This window comes from Vulpes lagopus, chromosome 3 (assembly GCF_018345385.1).
Source record: "Vulpes lagopus strain Blue_001 chromosome 3, ASM1834538v1, whole genome shotgun sequence".
Taxonomy (NCBI): Eukaryota; Metazoa; Chordata; class Mammalia; order Carnivora; family Canidae; genus Vulpes; species Vulpes lagopus.
In genome coordinates, this window is record NC_054826.1 from 15,029,979 (window position 1) to 15,051,231 (window position 21,253).

Consider the following 21,253-nt stretch of genomic DNA (forward strand, 5'->3'; position numbering starts at 1 on the left):
TCCATGGAGCCTGCTTCTCCCTCTGCCTATGTCTCTGCCTCTCTGTGTGTCTCTCATGAATAAATAAATAAAGTCTTAAAAAAAAAGAGTAAAGGTCAAAAAAGTGGTTTGGGGACTAATTGTGAAGGCCCTTGAATGTCATAATAGTTGGGAGTTTGAATTTTGTTCCATGGACAAAGGGAATCCTCAGAGGCAACAGGGGATGAGAGATGTGACCATATTTACTGTTTAGGTAAGTGACTCTGGTATCAGTGTTGAGAATGGATTGGGAAGGAGCCCAGAATACCAGTTAGGAGGTAGTTTAAATAGTTTAGAAGAGATGCTGATGACCCTATTAAGACAGTTTTGGGGGATGCCTGGCAGGCTCAGTGGTTGAGTGTCTGCCTTTGGCTTAGTGATCCCAGTTCAGGGACTGAGTCTCACATCAGGCTCCCTGAATGGAGCCTGCTTCTTCTGCTGCCTGTGTCTGCCTCTCTTTGTGTCTCTCATGAATAAATAAATAAAATCTTTAAAAAAAATTAAGGCAGTTTTGGTATAAATGGACTTACTGGGAAAACTATGTTGGAGAATGTATTCATGAGACTTAGTCATATGAAGAGCAAAAAGATAACTTAGAGGAAAATGATGCCCTAAATTGTGAGACTGAGATAAAAAAAGTATCATTAATCCAGAAGGGGTTCATTGGAGGAGAGATATTCAGTGTGTTTTATGTCAGCTATGCTGAATTTTGAGTGTTCTTGTGACATCCAAATGAAGGTGTCCAGACAGCTAGACTCTTGGGGTTGGGGCTCAGAAAGAAGGTTGAGACTGAAGGTGAATATTTGGAAGTCATCAGTATAGTCAGGACAGGTGAAATTCCTGAAGCAAATGAAGTTATTTAGAGGAGAGAGTATAGCCTGGAAGAAGAGATGGCCCAAGACAGAGCCTTGTAGTTGAGGAGCTGCCGGGAAAGAGCCTGAGAAGGAGCCATCTGAGATAGAAGGACCACATTGCAGAAGCCAAGGAAATCATGTACAAGAGGGAGCAGTTGTTTAGAAAAAACGTTCAGGGGCATGTGGGTGGCTCAGTTAAGCGTCTGCCTTTGGCTCAGGTCATGGTCCCAGGGTTCTGGGATTGAGCCCCAAGTCAGGATCCCTGCTCAGTGAGGAATCTGCTTCTCCCTCTCTCTGCCATTCTCCCTGCTTGTGCTCTCCCTCTCTCAAATAAATATATAAATTTAAAAGAAAGAGAGAAAGAAAGCACATTCAAAGGAAACATTAAGTGTTGGCCATAAGGAAGTCACTGATAGCCTTTTGAGAAGGCAGTTTCCAAGGAATGAAAGGCAGGAGTGAGATCCTAGTCGCTGAGACATGGACAGGAGCCAAAGAAGTAAAAGCACAAAATCTGCTCTTTGGAGATTCTGTAGTAGAGGGAAGAAGAGAAACGGAGCTTGAAGGGAAGAATTTCTATTTGCATAGTTCAAGTGCTCTTATGATCATTAGCTTACTTGATTCCCAACACAACTCAGGAGGTCGGAAGGGCAAGTATCAATCAGTCTGGGACCAAAATGAGTTTTAAAAATCTGTTAGGAGGCTCATCCAAGGTCATCTAGAGCAAATAAGTGGTGGAAAACGGAGTTTAGAATTCAGATCATTTGGCTCTCAATTCAGTGATCTTTCCACTTGTCAAAACAGAGCATTTCTCAAGTGTTTGCTCTGTTTGGAAATTGGATACTGGAAAGCATTGAGCTCTTTGTTAAAAGGGTTTTGATCTTATCCAGGGAACAATGCAGAGCAACTCAAAGGTTTCATGCAAGGGAATGACACGTGTAAGCATGGAAGCATTGAGCTCCTTGTTAAAGGGGTTTTGATCTTATCCAGGGTGCCATGTGGAGCAACTGGAAGGTTTTGTGCAAGGGAATGGCATGTGTAAGTCAATGCCCACGGGAGACAAATTTGGCAGTGAGGTGTAGGATGTGTTAGTGGAACAGACACCTCAGGGGGAGGCCCCTAGAACATGGCATCGAACTGGACACAGCTCAAATAAACATCTAACTGCATGCTGAGAAAGTTGTTTTTCCCTTTTAATTCTGTGGATCCTGTTCTGTTTGTGTTAAGAAGAGGGTATGTTTGCTGGTAGTTTTTGACACCCTTCATATACTCTCTAATCTCCCTTTTGAAGAAAGAAGGAACAAGCCTCAGACTGGGAACATGTGCCAGCAATTGTGTCTTGCTAGAACTGAATCACATTGCTTTGTGTTTGTTCTGTTTGAACGATTACTTTGCAGTAGAACAAGAAGTACTGCTTTCCCATTTATTATTATTATAGAAAGGTTACTATCAAATACATCTAAATAAAACAAGTTAAGGAAAAAAAATATTAAGTCAGTTCTAAGACAAGTGGCACACACATATGGGAAAAAACCACCAGGAATGTGCATTTTAATGACTAAAGGTTGGAAAATTCTGGTCTTGGAGACTATTGCAATAGGAGTAATGAGGGTTTAGTTCAGGGTAAGGTGATGAAAGTAGAATTTGAGAAGTAGGCTCTGATAGACATTTTAAGGGAGTTAAAAAAGTAGAGGACAAGGGGCACTTGGGTGGTTCAGTCAGTTCAGCGCTGCCTTCAGCTCAGGTCATGGTCCCCGGGTCTTGGGATTGAGCCTTGCATAAGTACCCTGCTCAGTGGGGAGTCTGCTTCTCCCTTTGCCCTTTCCCCTGCTTGCACTCTCTCTCACTCTCTTGCTTACTCTCTCTCTGAAATAAATAAATAAAATCTTAAAAAAAAACAAAAGAAGAGGACAGTTACCTACCTGGGGTATTTTCTGCATCATTTCTTAGGATGCTTATAGCTACAGTAATAGATAATAAGCTTAAATCAAAAAGGCTGTGCAATACACAGAATTTATTATCTTATATAACCAAAAACTCCAAGATTAGAATCTAGGATTGGTTAAGTCAGAGGCTCATTGACATTACTAAGGACTCAATTTCCTTCTACCTTCCAACCCCAGCAAAGAAGCTTTTGTCTACATGGCCCCAAAATGGCATGATTTGAGCATGGCCCATGATGATCGGTGTAAGAAGACATGTCTTCTGGCGATAAAGAAACCTTCACCTGAAGGCACTTCCATGAGAATATTTTCCTTCAGGATTCGTTGTCCCAAAATATGTCACATGTCATGCACAAACCAATGGCTGACGGGGAATTAAATCACCATAAGTAACCTAGAATAATTAGGATTTATTCTCTGAGCTAGGGATAAAGGTCTTTTTCTGAAGGATGGGTTTCTTAAGATAATGGGGGTCTGGGAGCCCATCAGACTGGTAGGCAGTCAACCGTGTCCTCTACAACTCGTACCAATTATATAATCGAATTCCTTAAATTGACCCTTGAACATAAGTTGAAGCGTATGGTTTGAAGCTTATGGTTTTTTATTTATTTTTAAAAAAATTTTTTTATTTATTTATGATAGTCACAGAGAGAGAGAGAGAGAGGCAGAGACACAGGCGGAGGGAGAAGCAGGCTCCATGCCCCGGGAGCCCGACGTGGGATTCGATCCCGGGTCTCCAGGATCGCGCCCTGGGCCAAAGGCAGGCGCCAAACCGCTGCGCCACCCAGGGATCCCCCTTTTTTTTTTAAAAAAAATTTTTTGGTTTTTTATTTTTAAACAATTTATTTAGCTCTTCGGTCCCTGTGTTGGATTAAGGCAGACCGAAATACTTCCACTGCAAACTTAACATCTGGTTTAGTGATGCACATCGAGGGCGCGATGCGGAACGTCTGAGGAGACAAAGGAAAATACAACAACGGGTCATCGTAGAATCAAATACAACTTTGAGAAAATGCACTAAGCCAAGAATCTAAAACCTTATTTTTCTGACATGTCTTCCATGTCCCCCCTGGGCCGGTCTCCTCCCTCCCCGATGCTGCACGCAGGCCGCGCACCTCCCACCTCCTAACCATTCTGGCAGCACCCGGCTCCGCCCGCCTTCCTCTCCGGTCCCCGCTGGGGACCGCCTGGTCCTGCCCTACCTCACGGAGGTCTCCCTCCGGCACCCTCCGAGCGCCCGGGGCGGCCTCCGTGTTCGCCAGGCGCCTCCCACCCTCCGGCTTCTCAGTTCCCAGAACCCTCCTCTGCCCTCTGCACCCAGTCCCCCGCGGCCGCGCTGCGACCCTCCTCTGCCAGGAGCAGCCCGCTGCCGACGCCCACCGCGCCTGCCCTTCTCGCCAGAACGTCCGTCTCCTCCACCCCGCACTGGCTTGGGGGCTCCGCCCCACGGGCCCTCCTCCCTGTCCCGCCCGCCCGCAGCGCCGGGATGCTGGTGGCACGACGCGCGCCCCCGGCCCTCCCCCCGCGCGCCCCCGACACTCCTCCCGCGCGCCCCCGGCCCTCTCCCCGCGCGCCCCCGGCCCTCCCCGCGCGCGGCCCCGGCCCTCCCCGCGCGCGGCCCCGGCCCTCTCCCCGCGCGCGCCCCCGGCCCTCCCCCAGCGCACGCCCCCGGCCCTCTCCCCGCGCGCCCCCGACACTCCTCCCGCGCGCCCCCGGCCCTCCCCGCGCGCCCCCGGCCTCCCCCGCGCGCCCCCGGCCCTCCCCAAGCGCGCCCCCGGCACTCCTCCCGCGCGCCCCCGGCCCTCCTCCCCGGGCGCGCCCCCGGCAGTCCTCCCGCGCGCCCCTGGCACTCCCCCCCCCCGCGCGCCCCCGGACCTCCCTCCCCCGCGCGTCCCCGGCCCTACCCGCCCCCCCGCGCGCCCCGCGCCCCCACGTCCGTGCGCGCAGGTCCCGGGCCCGTCCCCGCCGAGGCTGCCCCCCCCACCGCGGCCCGCGGGACGAGCGGGGGGGCCCGGGTGGGGGCTCTCGGTCTTCTGCGGGGCCTCAGCCCGCGTCCGTCCCGGGGGTGGGGGGAGGCTTAACCTGCCGCCGCGGCTCCCAGCCTCTCCCCGGGTCAGGACGGCCTCGCCTCCCGCTGCTCAGGAGCCGTCCGCCAAGATCTTTCTAGAAACTCGTGTGCTCGCGCGCCCGGCCCCACGTGCCCGCCTGGAGGTGAGCGGCGCGCGGGGCCCTCGGCCCTGGAGCCCGCGTGGCGCCCCCTCCGGCTCCTCGGCGCCCCCCCGCCCCTCTACAAACGCTACTGGCCCCTTTGCCCCGACGGACCAAGGCGCCGTGGGTGCCGCCAGGGGCGCCCTGGGGCGCTTGACCCCCCGCCCCCGGTGTCCCCGGGCCTTGCTGACCCTCCCCGCGGCGCCGCTCGGCCTCGCACTCCCTCCGCCCGGGAACGCCCGGTGCGCGCCGGGCGGTCTGCGGTCCCCGCGGAGACCCCCTTCCCCGGAGGCGCCCGCGGTGCCGACGGCGCACGGGACCTGGCCCGGCTCTCCCCTCGGAGCCACCTCGGGCTGCGGCCGCGGGGTCGTACCGCCCCCCACCGGGCCGGCGGCGCACTCGGCCTGAGTAGGGCGGCGGCCGGGGCCTCCCCTCGGCCCCTCCCGCCCGGCGTCCGCGCCCCCGCACGCGGCTCGCTCGGGCCGGCACCGTCCGCACCGCTTCCCCCGCCGCCCGCACTCCCTGCCCCCAGGCCGAGGCCTCCGCTGTATCCTCGCGGGAGGACGGACCCAGACACCAGGTCCTGGTGCCTCGGCCGAGCGGCTGTGACTGGCGTGATCAACCTGTCGGTGCCTTTTGTCCTTCATCCGGAAGATTAGCCTAATAATAGTCCGCTCCTGCGGGAGGCGCCCCTGCTGCGGGTCCCCACAGCGCCCGGAGCCTTAAGGTTCCCGCGTCCGAACCCCCTGCCCGCCGCAAGCTCGAGTGTGCTTGGAGCTCCTTGCACCCCGCCGTGTTCCTGCACAAGCTCGAGTGTGCTTGGAGCTCCTTGCACCCCGCCGTGTTCCTGCACAAGCTCGAGTGTGCTTGGAGCTCCTTGCACCCCGCCGTGTTCCTGCACAAGCTCGAGTGTGCTTGGAGCTCCTTGCACCCCGCCGTGTTCCCGCACAAGCTTTGAGTGTGCTTGGAGCTCCTTGCACCCCGCCGTGTTCCCGCACAAGCTTTGAGTGTGCTTGGAGCTCCTTGCACCCCGCCGTGTTCCTGCACAAGCTTTGAGTGTGCTTGGAGCTCCTTGCACCCCGCCGTGTTCCTGCACAAGCTCGAGTGTGCTTGGAGCTCCTTGCACCCCGCCGTGTTCCCGCACAAGCTTTGAGTGTGCTTGGAGCTCCTTGCACCCCGCCGTGTTCCCGCACAAGCTTTGAGTGTGCTTGGAGCACCTTGCACCCCGCCGTGTTCCCGCACAAGCTTTGAGTGTGCTTGGAGCTCCTTGCACCCCGCCGTGTTCCTGCACAAGCTTTGAGTGTGCTTGGAGCTCCTTGCACCCCGCCGTGTTCCTGCACAAGCTCGAGTGTGCTTGGAGCTCCTTGCACCCCGCCGTGTTCCTGCACAAGCTCGAGTGTGCTTGGAGCTCCTTGCACCCCGCCGTGTTCCCGCACAAGCTTTGAGTGTGCTTGGAGCTCCTTGCACCCCGCCGTGTTCCCGCACAAGCTTTGAGTGTGCTTGGAGCTCCTTGCACCCCGCCGTGTTCCCGCACAGGCTTTGAGTGTGCTTGGAGCTCCTTGCACCCCGCCGTGTTCCCGCACAAGCTCGAGTGTGCTTGGAGCTCCTTGCACCCCGCCGTGTTCCTGCACAAGCTCGAGTGTGCTTGGAGCTCCTTGCACCCCGCCGTGTTCCCGCACAGGCTTTGAGTGTGCTTGGAGCTCCTTGCACCCCGCCGTGTTCCCGCACAAGCTTTGAGTGTGCTTGGAGCTCCTTGCACCCCGCCGTGTTCCTGCACAAGCTTTGAGTGTGCTTGGAGCTCTTTGCACCCCGCCGTGTTCCTGCACAAGCTTTGAGTGTTTCTCTCGCTGTGGAAGGCTCAGCCGGCCAGGAGGCCGGGGCTAGGAGTCCCTTCTCTTTCCTCCTCCTGTAATACTCCTTTTCTATAGCCCTCGGTGAGCTTGCTGCTCTGCATTGTCATTGCTGTTGATGTGTCTTTCTTTCCTGCCAGCTCGGAGACCAGCTCGGAGAGGGAGGGACGGGGTCTTATTTATCACTGTGACTTTATTTTTTTAAAATACATATTTAAAGATCTTATTTATTTATTAGAGAGGCCAGGCTCTGTGCAAGGATCCCCCTCATACGGGACTCGATCCCGGCACCCCAGGAGCACACCCTGGGCCAAGGCAGGCACTAAACCGCGGAGCACCCAGGGATCCCCCTCACTGTGACTTTAGTATCCAGCATAGCAACTGTTGCTGAGTGCTGACGGGCTTCCCAGATAACTAAGAAATAACTAAGCAAGTAAGCAAGTGTTCGGGTCTTTGTAAGTTAAGGGATTTTTTTTTTTTTTTTTTTTTAAGATTTTGCTTATTTACTCATGAGAGACACAGAGAGAGAGGGGCAGACACAGGCAGAGGGAGCAGCAGGCTCCATGCAGGGAGCCCGACGTGGGACTGGATCCCGGGTCTCCAGGGTCAGGCCCCGGGCTGAAGGCGGCGCTAAACCGCCGAGACCCCGGGCTGCCCAGTTACAGGATTTTTAATCATTAATTCATATAGAAAAATAACTGTGACCCGGACTAGAAAGAACTCGCAGCGAATGTCCCAGCAGAAGTGTTCATCTGGTTTTGTTGGAGGCGGTTTGGTGTAGCCTGTCGCTTAACAGGGAAGAGTTACAGATACAAGTGATGTCCCCTTGAGCAGAAGTACAGAGGGGCAGGGGGCAAGAGTACAGGGAGAGGATCTAAATCTGAATAGGAGAGACACTTCAGTCCCCGAATCTTCAGAAAAGGAAGAAGTGGGGTGGGGACACGGGAGTTCGCACAGAGATCCCATCTGAGAGCTTCTGTGCTCTCAGGCGAGAGTGTCGGCGCCACTAGAGTGTGGGGCAGGGATGGAGCAGGGAAAGCGGAAGAATGACATCGGGAAAGAAAGGTGACAAAGGGGAGGAGCAGAAGATACCCGAAATCTCAGATATCAGTGCTTCAGGGTGAGGGTCCTGCTGTCGAGAGATTTGGGCAGAGGGCTTAGGAGCAGCGCCCGCCCAACAGGCCGGGGCCACGCCAGGGCCATGCCAGGGCCACCCCTACAGGCCAGGGCCATGCCAGGGCCACGCCAGGGCCACCCCTACAGGCCAGGGCCACGCCAGGGCCACGCCAGGGCCACCCCTACAGGCCAGGGCCACGCCAGGGCTTGTCTGTGGCTTTTCCAGGAAGGAGCAGGGAAAGCTGGTCCCTGCGTCTCCCAGCCTGAGGGTGAAGGGCACTGGGAGCGGCTGATTCTGAGCTCCCACCGGGGACCCAGCCAGGGTGGTCTCCCGCCTGTCCTGCAGGGTCACCAGGACCCGCCAGCACTCTTGGGTCGCTCCTGGCCGCAGTGGCCTCTATGTCCCAGCAGGTTTAGAGTCCCCAGAGTCAGAGCCTGCGGTTGAGTTAATTCATACGTGCGGCAAACTAGTCATTGCAAGACTGTGATGACTCTGCCGTGACCCGCACCGCAAGTCCCGTGGTTGTGGTTTGTCCGTCCCTCTTGGTGCCTTGTTAGACGGTCCCGAGAGCGGCGGGAACTCAACCACTCGAACGCGGCGCCCTCTAGTGGCCCGCGGGCCTCACTGCACCCTCCTCTAGAAACCTGAGCATCATGCCCGGAGGAAGAGACCAGAAGGGACAACCGGGAGACGCCTACCGAAAGGGATAGGAAAAGGCCGGCCTTTCTCTTACCTGAGCAAAAATGCCACCTTTGCCAATTAGAAGCCCCATGCGTTTGCAGTCGTCGTGGATTTCATTGACTTCTTCCCGGGGAAGAGGCTGGCGGCTCATCTGCAAATACATTTAATACATATTTCCTATTCGGGTTTGACTTGTTAAGGATGTGATTTCCAAGACAGGGGGGAAAAAAAAGCAACTCAAACAACCAACACTCTTCCCTCCCTCTCAATCTCTCTCTCCTCACTGTAACTGAGTATAGCTATTAGAAAAATAAAGCTGTGAATTACTGGATGGAATTTTTGGGGGGGGGAGGTGGTGTTATTAAAAATATTTGTTTTTATCCCAGTTCATCCCAAATTGCAAAAGAAAAAATGAAGTTGAATGCAGATAGCCGGTGAACCTTGGCTCTGCTAAGGGCAGTCCTGGGAACTTGGTTCTTCCCTCGCCAAATGTGGAGTTGGCTTTATTGGTGTGGTAATTCTCAACTGTTCACTTTGGTTTGCTCACGTAGAGGGCTCATATCGAAGTCCAGGAAATGGCTCTTAAGTTACACAAGGGCTTGAACGATCCAGGCTTTCCCTGGGCCACTGCATGGCCTGGGCAGCTGGGGTGGCGCCGGCTGTCCCCATCTCCCTGGCTTGTGGAATTTCCTCTTTCTCCCCCAAGACTTAATCCTCCAAGGTTGGGAAAAGTAAGCACTTTGGGGGGCCGGAGGCTGTTTCAAATTATCAGGCATCTGAAGTTGGTCTCTCTGGGGTCCAGAGGTGTCAGTACCCCTTTGGTGGCCCTGGGCTGGGGGCTGGCGCCTATTCTGTGTGTCTCCTGTCGTCTGAGCCTGAGTACCAACGCCTCCCTCTGACTTAGTCATTTCACGTCTGACTGTGTGTCTGCATGACCTGGAAGCCTTTTCAAACTACAGACATTTGGGGCTCAGGCTCAGTGTATGGAATGAGAAGACTTGGGGCAGGCCAAGGCATCTGGATTTGTGAAATGCCTGGCAGATGCTTGCGTGGGAATTACTGGTGTGAACTTGTCTTGAGTACTCATCGCTGTCACCACCATGAGTTTCTCTTTTGTGGCACGGCTGTGGTGAGCATCAGCGTGGGGCTGGCTCTCTGGTTTCACATGCATAAGGCATGATCCGGGCTCCTGTCATCCTTATGAGGTGCAGGAGGGCTCCTTCCAGGCGGTCCCAGCTTTGTTCTTCTCAGGGCTCCTACCCGCCTTCCCTCTAGGCTTCAATATCCATCCCTTGCACCCCCTAGTCTGCACTCCACCTCATGCCCCTTCATTCCTGCTTAGGTCTCAATGTCCCAGCACAGAGTAAGACTGGGCCTCCCAGAGATGTTTGCATTTTTGTCGGGCCTGAAGCCTTGAGATAAAGAAAATAATATTCAGACTTTCAGACTGCTAGGTAATGAGGACCTGGGATAGGGGACAAGACCAGGATCTTCTCACTGATCCTGAGATGTCATCACACATTCCTGCTTGCCTCTGAGGTTCTCATCTAGTAAAAAGGGAAGAGTGAAATATGACAAAATAGTGGAGGTAGCTGTGAGAACCATAAAGTGGTCAAATGTAGTGTGAGAATAGCGAGAGGTCAGAGGGCACTCAGCACCCCCTGGAAGGGTTTCTCTAGGGGAGGTTGGGTTGGTGGGGCCTTGCTGGATAGTTAGGGTCTGGACAGGTGGAGTTTGGCCTCACTTTGGACTGGGCCAGCACCCTCCCTGCTCCATTTGATCATCCCCTGTCCTCAGCTGCTGTGACTAACTGAACATTTTGTGTGTGTTCCACAGAGAAAAGCAGTGCCGGAAACTCTGAGACACAGCCCCAGGACAGCTGCCCAGGCTCTGTGCTCAAGCCTATGTCCCAGCTGCTAGATAATCAAGTAGGCATGTTTGTAACCGAACCCCTTGGTGGGTGTGTAATGTTGCTTCATGTTTACCTTTTTTTTTTTTTTGTAAATCTGCATTTAAATAATTATAAAAGTAACCCATCCATGGTTATTGAGAAAAAAGCCTTAAACTGAAATGGAGGTGCATAAAGGGAATTGGGAAAGTTTCTTCTCCAATCTTATTCCTAGGATTACCTCCCATTAATAATTTCATGTGAACCAGACACTTTTTCTATGTGTGCAAATACATCTATATGCATATTTAAAAAATAAATCATACTTTATAATGTTCTCCAATTTGCTTTTAACAATTTACAATATATCATGGACATGTTTCTATGTCATTGTATTTGTACCTCGTCTTCTTCAAGGTTACCCAGCATTTCATTGTTTGTTGATAATTTGTTTAATCATCTCTTGCTGGATGTTTATGTTGTTTCTAATTTTTTATGACTCTAAACAATGCCACAAACATTCCTGCTCATCTATATCTTTCAAATTTCTATGAGTATTTGTTTAGGACATATGTCTAGAAGTGGAATTGCTAGGTCAAAGTGCATACATTTAAAATGTTGAAAGATACAGACAAATTGCTATCTAAAGGGCTGTACCAATTTATGTCCTCACCAACAGCAAAGGGGAATTTCAATTTTGGGTTATGATGGACAGTGTTATAGTAAAGTTTTGAGCTGCTGTAATTATTTGAACATGGTCTGAAGGGTTGCAGGGACCTGAACTCAGTCAACAAACACTTCTGAAGTACTTACCATCCGCCTGATTCCTGGCCTCAAAAGTGTATAACTTCTTTAAGAAAGTAAGCTATTTCTGCATGAAAACTGAACCAACAAATACAGAGTTTGAAAGATCTTTTCGAAGGAGCTTTTTAGGCAGTGGGTGCTGGAGGGATTCTCTGAGTCCTGGAGCCCTTGTCCAAGGGAAAAACAAAGGTAAGCTTTAGGGAGGAGGCGTGGTGAATAGTTGGATCTGGAAAAAGGCTAGGATTGCCTCAGGTAGATATAGACAGGAGAGTACTGCGGTCCATGGTTGGGGAAAAGTTTGAGTGGCACTGGATGTAGGGAAGTGAACGGCATTGAGTGGACATTAGATGGAACTAAGGAATGGATGAGCTGGGGTGAAAATCTGGGTGGTCTGCCCTCAGAGCCCGTGCTTAACACTACCCAACGGCAGAGCTCAATCAATAGACACTATTTGATAGCCTGTTTTATTTTTTCCTATAATACAATTTGCACATCTTTCCCCTCAAACATATAATTATGCCACCGTGGGATGGATGTACCATAATTTAGCTTGTACTGTACCAATGGCCATGTGGGAGGATGCTGGTGTTTTACCATGACAGATGAAGTCCTGATGAACATTTGTGTTCGTGTGTCTCTGAGCACGGAGAAGCTGGGCCAGTGGGAAAGAGAGGAACCCCTCCCTTCTCTGTGGAGTCTGGACTTGGGAGTGTAGATATCTTTGGGGGAGCTCCTGGGCTGGGGACTGGGATGGAATCTTCTGAGCCTTATAACAGCCCTTGCCTTGGCCACAAGCTGAAAAGAAGTATGTTGTGGCCTGTGAGCAAGAGGGCCTAGTCTCATGTTACTCTTATTTTGCTATTGTCTCCCCTTAGCTTTTTTTTTTTTTCCCCCCTTAGCTTTAAAATCTTAAACATTCCAGTTTTGTATTGGCTCTGCTGTGTGGCATCAATGGAAGAGTCTTATACCCATGGTCTGGTCTGAGTCCTAAAATTATTGAGCATCAACTTTCCAAAACTAGGATGCTGTAAGAAGCCACTTAGGAGAAAGCTGGGCAAGAGCTAAGGTGAAGGAGTTAGTTTGACTCTTCGCTCTGGTGCCAAGATTCTCCCCCTATGACTCCCCTCAGCAGGTCTGGGCTTTGCTTTTACAGAGGGGAGGGACATGGGTTGCAGAGGCAAAGAAAGGATCAGCAGGATTTGGCACTAGAAATAAGAGACAGAAAGTTATTTTCTCATCTGGACACTGGGTAACTGGGAGAACAGTGGAGGGTGAGAAACAGAAACAGTGAACTTAAAGGAATAACTGGTTTGGGGGAAAATGCTAAGTCCAATTGTTGTCATATTGAGTGTGAGTCACGGTGGGAAATGTCATCCGAAAGTCACACCCTGCCTAGTTACTTGGGAGACTGAAAAATATTCACAAACAGACAAACACAAAATCCTGTAGATCCTAACGTCCTTATCCCAAACCATCTTCACAACTCTCTCCTGGCCTTCTTCCTTACTTCCCCAAGCTCTCTGGGCCACCTGCCGCTCCCCAAATAACTTCCTCCCTTCCCCATATGTCTAATTCTAAATATTTAGTCATCACCAATGTTCTTTGCCTAGAGCGGCAGGAAAAATATCAGCTCCCTGTTCCAAACGGCCTCCCTCCCTCCTCTGAAACTCTTGATGACCTGCTGGCGTTTTGCACTCCCCGTGTACCTGCGATGGGCTCTGCTGAGCCTCGCTGGCCTGGTGTGCTCTCTCCCCGAGAATGTATGAAGTGACCTTGTGGCTCATGCTTTCCACTTTAACTCTTGCTGTCCCCAAGAAGTCACAGAGAGCACGGCATATCCGAACCTACCTTATCTTTCACCATTTCTATTCCTATCATGAGGCCTTTGCCTCGCACATCTCCGACAATCTCAAATTCATCCCGCAGCTCCGCAAACTTCTGTAGCATGTAGGTGCCAACTTCTTGACTGTTTTCCTGTAGATTTTCTTCTTTAATCACCTGTTTAGAGAAAGTCTCAAATGGCCTTACATTTAAAAAAAAAAAAGGTTCTAATATTGACTGAGAAACACAGAGGTAAATGTGTATGGCCTTTTTTACAGAAACTTGACCAGACAAATGGAAACCAAAGTCTAATGTGATTATGCTCTGTACTACAAAAAGATTTGCTGTAAGGAGAAAAAGAATCTTGGTATAGGGGATACTTTCCCCAGATCCTCCTGATCTTCAGGGATGGTTAAAAATTTAGGAAAGAGTAAAAGGCATGTCTCAATGCAGCCTGCAACACAGATGCCATAATCCTGAGGTTCATTATTGCCAAGGCTTTGCTGAAAAGTAGGATACAGCGGTGAAGAAGACAAATGCCCTGAACAAAGACCTGTCGTAGATTATGGCCCTACTGGGATCTTACTGACCTAAGTTTAGCAGCCCTCAGCCAGACACAGACTGTCGTTGGCCGAGTGTCCCACCACAGGGCCTCGACCTAACGAGCTGAGGGAAGCCCTGTGTGGGCCCAGGGCCAGGGCCCTGAGGATACAAAAAAATTTTCACCTACTTCCACTCATGGTAGAGACTTGTGATTCTTGACTGACTATGCACAATATACTACATTTATATTTAGCTGATAATAATTGCATGACTTCATGACTTAAGACCTATTTGTTCACCTAAGTCCTCTCTCTGTGGTTGAGGTGACATAATGGCAATGTCAACAAAATGAAGTAAATGACACATTCCTACCTGTGCTTTTCATATTGCGATTTTATCATATTTATCATACTTTTTAAGTAGCAAGGGAAGCTTTTACTTATTTTTATTTAAAGATACTTAACATTTTTTGAGTAGGTGAATCATGTGCCTCATCCAAAAATCAGAATATATGAAAGTGTGTACAGTAGAAGGATCCTCGCTGATCCTCGTCTCCCAGCTGCCGAGTTTTCCTCCCCACAGATGACCACAGTGAGTCGTTTCTTGGACATTCTTCTAGGGATACCCTATACTTACTTACTTAAGCAAATGCTATTATGCACATTAGCAAGGACATTTCACAGAGGACACACCAGGAAAATTCAGCAAGGGGGGCTGAGCAACAGCTGAATTCCCTCATTGGTCCCACTGAACTCAGATTCTCTTTATGACCGTGCAACAAAAGGAAGGAAGACTGTCAAGGACAGGGTGAAAATTAATCTGAATTCAAGACAACAGTTGGTGACTATCCATCACATAACACTCAAATAAAAAAGAAATTTCAGTGCTACCAGCTAGCAGCCTCTTCTTATATTTCCCATGCATATGAACTTTATTATATATTATTCTATTATATAAAATATATATTTATTATACATAATACTTCAAGCACCCAGAGTAGATCTTAAAATGGGTGAAGGGGCACAATAATGATTGGAAATCTGACTTAAATTTGTGGACTGTTATTACCTCTTCACTTTAATAATGTAATTGACAGAGGCTGGATAACGTGTGTGTGATTTTGAAGTAATTTTGTGAAATGAGGGATGTTAACGTGGCTGCCAGAACATACCTCAAGAACCGCTGACCCAATGGCACAGGCCATGGGGTTCCCTCCAAAGGTGTTGAAGTGAAGAACGGATTTAGCCAGAGAGTTGGCAATCTCTAGGGAGAGAAAATAAAAGGTGGATAAAGAGTGAGACATTCCTGTCATCTCCTCTCACACCATTCCGATTATATTTACTTTTGTCTTGTATTAATAATATATTTCATGGCATCATAGCCAATCCATTCTTCATTCACCAGGCAGTGGATTTTTTTTTTAAAGATTTTATTTATTTATTCATGAGAGACACAGAGAAAGAGAGAGAGAGGCAGAGACACAGGCAGAGGGAGAAGCAGGCTCCATGCAGGGAGCCCGACGTGGGATTCAATCTCGGGTCTCTAGGATCAGGCCCTGGGCTGAAGGTGGCACTAAACCACTGAGCCACCCAGGTTGCCCGATAGGGGATGTTAGGGATGGAATTACATGTGTGTCTCCCCACCCTGTGACCCTTCTTTAGATGTCGAAGCCCTATTCCTGAATGTGAACAGATTTGGAGATGAGACCTTTAGGGGAGTAATTAGGGTTAAATGAAGTCTCAAGGATGGGGCCCTTATAGGACTGGTATCATCCTAAGAAGAAAAAGAGACATCAGAGCTCTCTCTGTCTGGGGAAAAGGGCATAGAAGGACACAGCAAGAAGTTGGCCATCTGCAAGAGGTATCTCACAAGAAACCAACTTTGCTGGCACCTTGACCAGGTTTGAGACTTCGAGGTTTGAGAACTATGAAAAAATAAATATTTGCTGCTTAAGCCTCCCAGCGTGTGGTGTCTTGTTATGGTAGTCAGCTAGGGCTGACTGGATATGGAAAAATTATTTACTCAATGAGAAGTATGATAACACAATATTCCATGTGTTTTGTGAATTGAAAAGTAACTTAACATTTGATTTATGGGAATTTACATGGGACCTTCATTAGTTAACCTTTTTTTCTATATTATACTCTTGGGACTAAGAAGGAGATATTTAAAAAAAAGATCGCATTAAGGATTTAGTAACATAATTTCTGGATTTTTTTCAGGGTGAGCATATATTTGGTTCATTATATTTCACTTTCTGCATCCACATTTTAGTACCTGTAACAGGTAGAAGCTTAGCATGTCTGACTCCAAATTGCTTCATTTTGTCTTGTTGCTGTGACCTATAGCTTGGAAACATCTGCTTTGCCCTGTATGTAGGCATGTTAATCTTTGAAGGAATTTTGCTTACAGCAGAGATTTGCAAAGACTTGTTTTTTTTTTTCTTTTAACCCGAAACCTGCTTCACTTAAGGAGATAAGGAAGTACAGACAGAAATGCTGATGCTATGTTTAAGATTTATTGGAAGGACATGACCAGATTCCCATAGGCAAAGAGTGACCATGACCAAAGACAAAGAAGTTATGAGACCTTTCTCAGGGGTCCATAGACATTGGTCACCTTTGCAGCCAACTCCCTTGTGCTTCTCCCTTTTGCTAAGAAACAAGGAGTTTGGACTTGCTGCCCAGGAGAGATGATTCTTTAGGACAATTGTCCCGCATCTCCTTGGTTTGTTGGCTTTCCTTGCCCCAACATCTCGCCTCTCAAATTATTGACCTGTCATGAGGCAAGCAGAAGGAGCTTGGACTCTGTATTACTTTATTCATTCAATAAAAATACTGAACTATCAGAGCACTTAATTATCCTTTAGTACCCCGGAAGTGTGCTTACTATTGGTGGGAAGAGCAAAATAATTTAAAGACTTTTAACGATAAATGGTTCATAAAAATAATTTTCCATAAAACCTCACTAAAATTTAAAATAGGGTTTGGTCTTATGTTCATTTTATAGAATATTCTGGCTAAGTGAGATATATTTATTCAGTTGTTTTGTTGAGATGGAAGCAGAAAACTGTCACTCTGAGCCTTGAGTTTATAACATATTAGAACAGTAAGACCAAATAAGAGTCTCCTTCAGAATAGGATTCCCTGGAAATTTCACAGTTAGCTTCAGGTTGGTTAAAAAGGATCTCTTGTGTGGGTTTTGTTTTTGTGGCACGATTTCCTATACCTTGTTGGAGTGTGAGAACCCTGCATTTCATTGTGGGGGTGGGAGAATTAGTCTCCCTACAGCAAGAGCAGAAAGGGCTGGCTTTCTTCCATCTCTTCTACCATATGGCAGACTGTTTCTTTTCATTATTGCTTAGGAAATGCATGTATAGTTCCCAGCACTGTCTTCAACCCACACAAGTTCCCAAACATCTGTTTTCTACCATCACTGATGCAGGAGGCCCAGAAACAAGTACAACCTGCCCGTAGGCCCTACCTGGAGTTGTCACAACTGCTGCCATGGGAAAGCCATTCCCAATCCCTTTAGCCATGGTGACAATGTCTGGGAGGATGCCATGGGTTTGGAAGCCCCAGAAGTGAGAGCCTAGCCTTCCAAATCCTGTCTGCACCTGATGGAACACAAATCCAAAATCATTGGAAACCTTTCAAGAAATGCTGGCTTTTCTGACTCTGATCACTTCTTTTCCTCTTCAATATCATCATTGCCAGCCATCATCATCACCATCTTTATATGACCATGGACATGGCCCCTAATCTGTGTCTGAGCTTTTAGTTACCAGAAACCATGTGCTACTAACTTTATGGGATTTTGGATATATTTCTGAAGTCCTCTGAACCTGTTAACTCTGTTAAGTAGAAATAGTACTAGTGGTACATCACAAGACTGCTATGAAAGTCATATAAATAGTGCATGTGTAAAGGAACATTCTGGTTAGCAATGCTTAATAGGATCTCCGGTGTGTAAGGCAGCAGGGAAGAAACCACCTCTGCCCTGCTGGATGAAGCAGGAGTTATAGGGAGTGGATTGGGGCTGGTATGGTTGCCGCGTGGTCCACATAGGCTCGTCATTCTCTTCCCTGTGATCTCCTTTCTTTCCTGAGAATCTTGGACTTTCAGGTTCGAGAACTATGAAGATGACCCAGTTAAACCAGTTAAATTAGGATTGGACCAAGTTAACTTTGGTTTATTTGTGCATGCTTTTTTCCTTCTTTCTAGAAGACCCTCTCCCTGCTTCTTTATCTCATTAACTCCTCTTGTCCTTCAAAACAGCCTCATCATCACTTGTTCTAAGATTTTCCTGAGCCCTCGTAGAGCTCCCCATCAAGGCACCTAGGCATGCTGTCATCTGAACTTCTCACCTTGGACTACTGTCACCACTGTATGTATCTGATGACAGGGGCTGTATCTTATTCCTCTCTTTCTCCACAACACCTGGCAGAGTGCCTGATAAAAGTCAGTACTTAGTACGTAGAATGAATACAGAAGTAGCAGAAGTGCCTAATTGAATAAAGCCACATAGACATTCCCTGCAAATTTCTGCCAGAGCCTTTCTGGTAAAGTTTCCTTGAAATAATAACAATGGGACATACCTTATAGAATTGTTATTACATGCACCTTATAGATCTAGCAGTTCTTATCTTCACTTGGTCATTAGGACAATCCTTCTTAAGGTCACCCTATGTTAGGTAGTTTCTAATTATGTCCTTGAAAGTGATAAAACAGGGTACCTGGGTGGCTCAGTGGGTTGGCCCGCTGACTCCTGGTTTTGGTTGGAGTCGTGATCTCAGGGTCCTGGGATTGAGCCCTGAGTGGGGCTCTGTGCTCAGCAGGGAGTTGGCTTGAGGATTTTCTCTCCCTATTCCTCTCCTCCTCCCCTTCTGCACTCACTTGCTCTTTCTTTAAAGTAAACAAATAATTCTTAGACCAAAACTGTGAGAAAACCACCTATCTTAGAAAATTCTGAAGGTCATATATTTTTAAAATTTAATCTATTTGCCCTCTCATTAGTTTGTGGCAGCTTCACTGTGTGCTGATTCCAAAGGTTAAAGTTGATTCTTTAACAAATTGTAAACCAACAGAATTTTCTTTTCTTTTTTCTTTTCTTTTCTCTTTTCTTTTCTTTCTTTTCTTTTCTTTTCTTTTCTTTTCTTTTCTTTTCTTTTCTTTCTTTTCTTTTCTCTTCCTTTCTTTTCTTAGTAACAGTTAAGTTTGATTGGCTTGCAGTCTCTAAACTTGTAGCGACAGGTTGGGGAAGGGAGGCTGGGCTGACCCTCGCTTACATGTGCAGCACTCTGAGGACTAGCCAGGCCAGCTGGGGATAACAGAGACCGGGCTGCACATGAGGAAATCGCAAAAAACATTTTTGCAAAGGAGACAGCCCAAAGTCCACTATAGGGAATGTTTAGCTGAGGAAAAATGTTCAGGCAAAGACAGCAGGACTGAAACAGGTATGAAACATCTTCACAGGCTCCCCACCTATTCCTGGTGGGTCTAACTCTTGTTAGTAGAATTATGACCGGTCACCCTGGAATGAGCTGGGAGCACATCTCTGGTCCTGGCAACCATCCTCTGGTCCTTTGACCTCTATTGCTATTCCTAGTAGACAAAAGACTGCTGTCTTTGATATGCTCTAATATGAAGTGTAGTTATGATTAAATTGATGCCTTTAAAAAAGACACGGAGCCAATGAATTTCATTCCCTTTAGAGGATCCCTTTGGAGGTACCATATGCTTGTTCCACCAATGCTGCCTTAGCTCAAGCTATTTTAGAATTTTTTTGGAACTAGTTTTTAAATATCTGCAATGGTGGCCCTCTTCTTTCTTAGCATCCACATTTTTTTTTCCTTTTATTTTGTAAGGGGGGAGGGACAAAGGGAAAGAGAGAGAGAATCTTAAGCAGACTCCACACCCAGCTCAAAGCCTGAGCTGGGACTTGATCTTATGATGCTGAGATGGTGACCTGAGCTGAAATCAAGAGTCAGACGTTTAACCAATAGAGCCACCCAGGCACCCCATGCATTTTTTTCTTTTAATATCTTTTCCAAACAAGTTTTTTTTTATTAAGATGAATGCTGCCAGCCTCGTTAATACTATTTTGGCAAAATTAGGATGAAAACTTGGTTACGAGATGAAATTTCCTATGTGGTTTTTGAACTGCCTCTGACACAATCTCCATATGGGAACTTAAAAAGCTATCTTAGGTGATGACAGCATCACCTGTGCCTGCTAGCCACTCATTTGATAGACTCCAACTTGGATGTTTAGGTTCTTTTGGTTATTAAATGGACCAACTAACCTACCAACCAACCAGTCAACTAGCAAAGGCTTCATTAATTCATATCCACATCTTGGAATTCCCACAGAAGACGTTTTCATCTTGGATTGCAGAGGAGGTTTTGAAGAGGTTTCTCCCTATGCCTTTCTTGTTCTCGCTCTCTACATCACCCTGTTCCACAGCCACTCACCTCATCTGCGATGCACAGGCCTCCTCGTTCTCGCACCAGCTCAAAGGCTTCCTTTAAAAACCCCTTTGGATACTGAACTACTCCATTCACCCCCTGCAAAAGACCAAACCAGGGAGTCCTATAATAACAGCATAGCCCTTTGAAACTATTAAAAATGAAAGAATATAGATCATTATCATCATTAGCATTAGTAATAGCAGCAATTTTTAAAATGGTCTTTAGATCTGTTCCAACTATGGGTGAATAGAGGGGCCATTACTCTTGTGCCATGACTTTTGGGAAAAGGACACAAAACTTCTTCTCTTCTGAGATTAGAAACAAAGTAGATTAAGGGATTTGGTAACATTAGAGAAAGGCTCCCCCTGATAGTGTGGGTATTAAGCAACCAAAGATTGCTGGGGTTTCCTTTTCTTCAGAATTTTAGGAATTCAATAGTTTCATCTATCTGTTCAGCCCAAGAATACAGGAAATGGTTTTTGAAGGTCAGTAGAAAATTGAGGGCACTCTTTTTTTTTTTAAGGAGCCAAGAGAATGAATTGAATTTGGAGAGGGACACAGCAATGGTCACTTAAATATTTTGGAATTCTCTAGAATGTATGAGTTAAAACGCTCTGATAATTTGAAAGTCAGCCCAATTAATGTCTAAGGTCAGTATACCCACTTGAATTGGTTCCGCAAAAAATCCAGCAATTGATTTGGCCACAGAACTGTTCAGAGTATCTTTGAACTGTTCAATATACTGGTCTTTTGCTTGGCAGCAGTCTGCAAAAACAACAAGAACCACAAACAAACAAACAGACAAAACAGCATTTGAAGATGTGAGAAGGGCATTCAGAAGAATGGGAAACCATAGAAAAAAGGAAATAGGATGAGTAGATTGACTAGAATCCTGAGAATTGAGTAAACAGAATGTGAGTATATAGAATTCTGAAGAGGGGACATTCTTTCAGAACAACTTGTACTTTGGTTTGAGCAGAAAGACGAGGATAGCCATAAAGACATAAACAAACCACTTCAGTCATTTCCATCTGGGGAAGAAATGCCCCGAAGTATCACT

At 47.9% G+C, this 21,253-nt stretch overlaps 1 protein-coding gene across 3 annotated transcripts in view; it reads right to left on the bottom strand.

Annotated features, from left to right (window-relative positions):
• Nucleotides 1–3,648: 3,648 nt before the first annotated feature.
• The window catches only part of AGXT2 (alanine--glyoxylate aminotransferase 2), a 36,716-nt gene continuing 19,111 nt past the window's right edge, over nucleotides 3,649–21,253 (bottom strand). For all 3 annotated transcript variants that reach the window (XM_041749155.1, XM_041749154.1, XM_041749156.1), the window contains exons 8-14: nucleotides 20,858–20,958; nucleotides 20,197–20,289; nucleotides 17,208–17,340; nucleotides 14,896–14,987; nucleotides 13,209–13,358; nucleotides 8,721–8,819; nucleotides 3,649–3,762 (exon numbers count right to left, since the gene is read on the bottom strand). In XM_041749155.1, coding sequence (XP_041605089.1) covers nucleotides 3,655–3,762; nucleotides 8,721–8,819; nucleotides 13,209–13,358; nucleotides 14,896–14,987; nucleotides 17,208–17,340; nucleotides 20,197–20,289; nucleotides 20,858–20,958 — 776 coding nt within the window. In that variant the 3' untranslated portion in view covers nucleotides 3,649–3,654. The remainder of the gene's footprint in view (nucleotides 3,763–8,720; nucleotides 8,820–13,208; nucleotides 13,359–14,895; nucleotides 14,988–17,207; nucleotides 17,341–20,196; nucleotides 20,290–20,857; nucleotides 20,959–21,253) is intronic.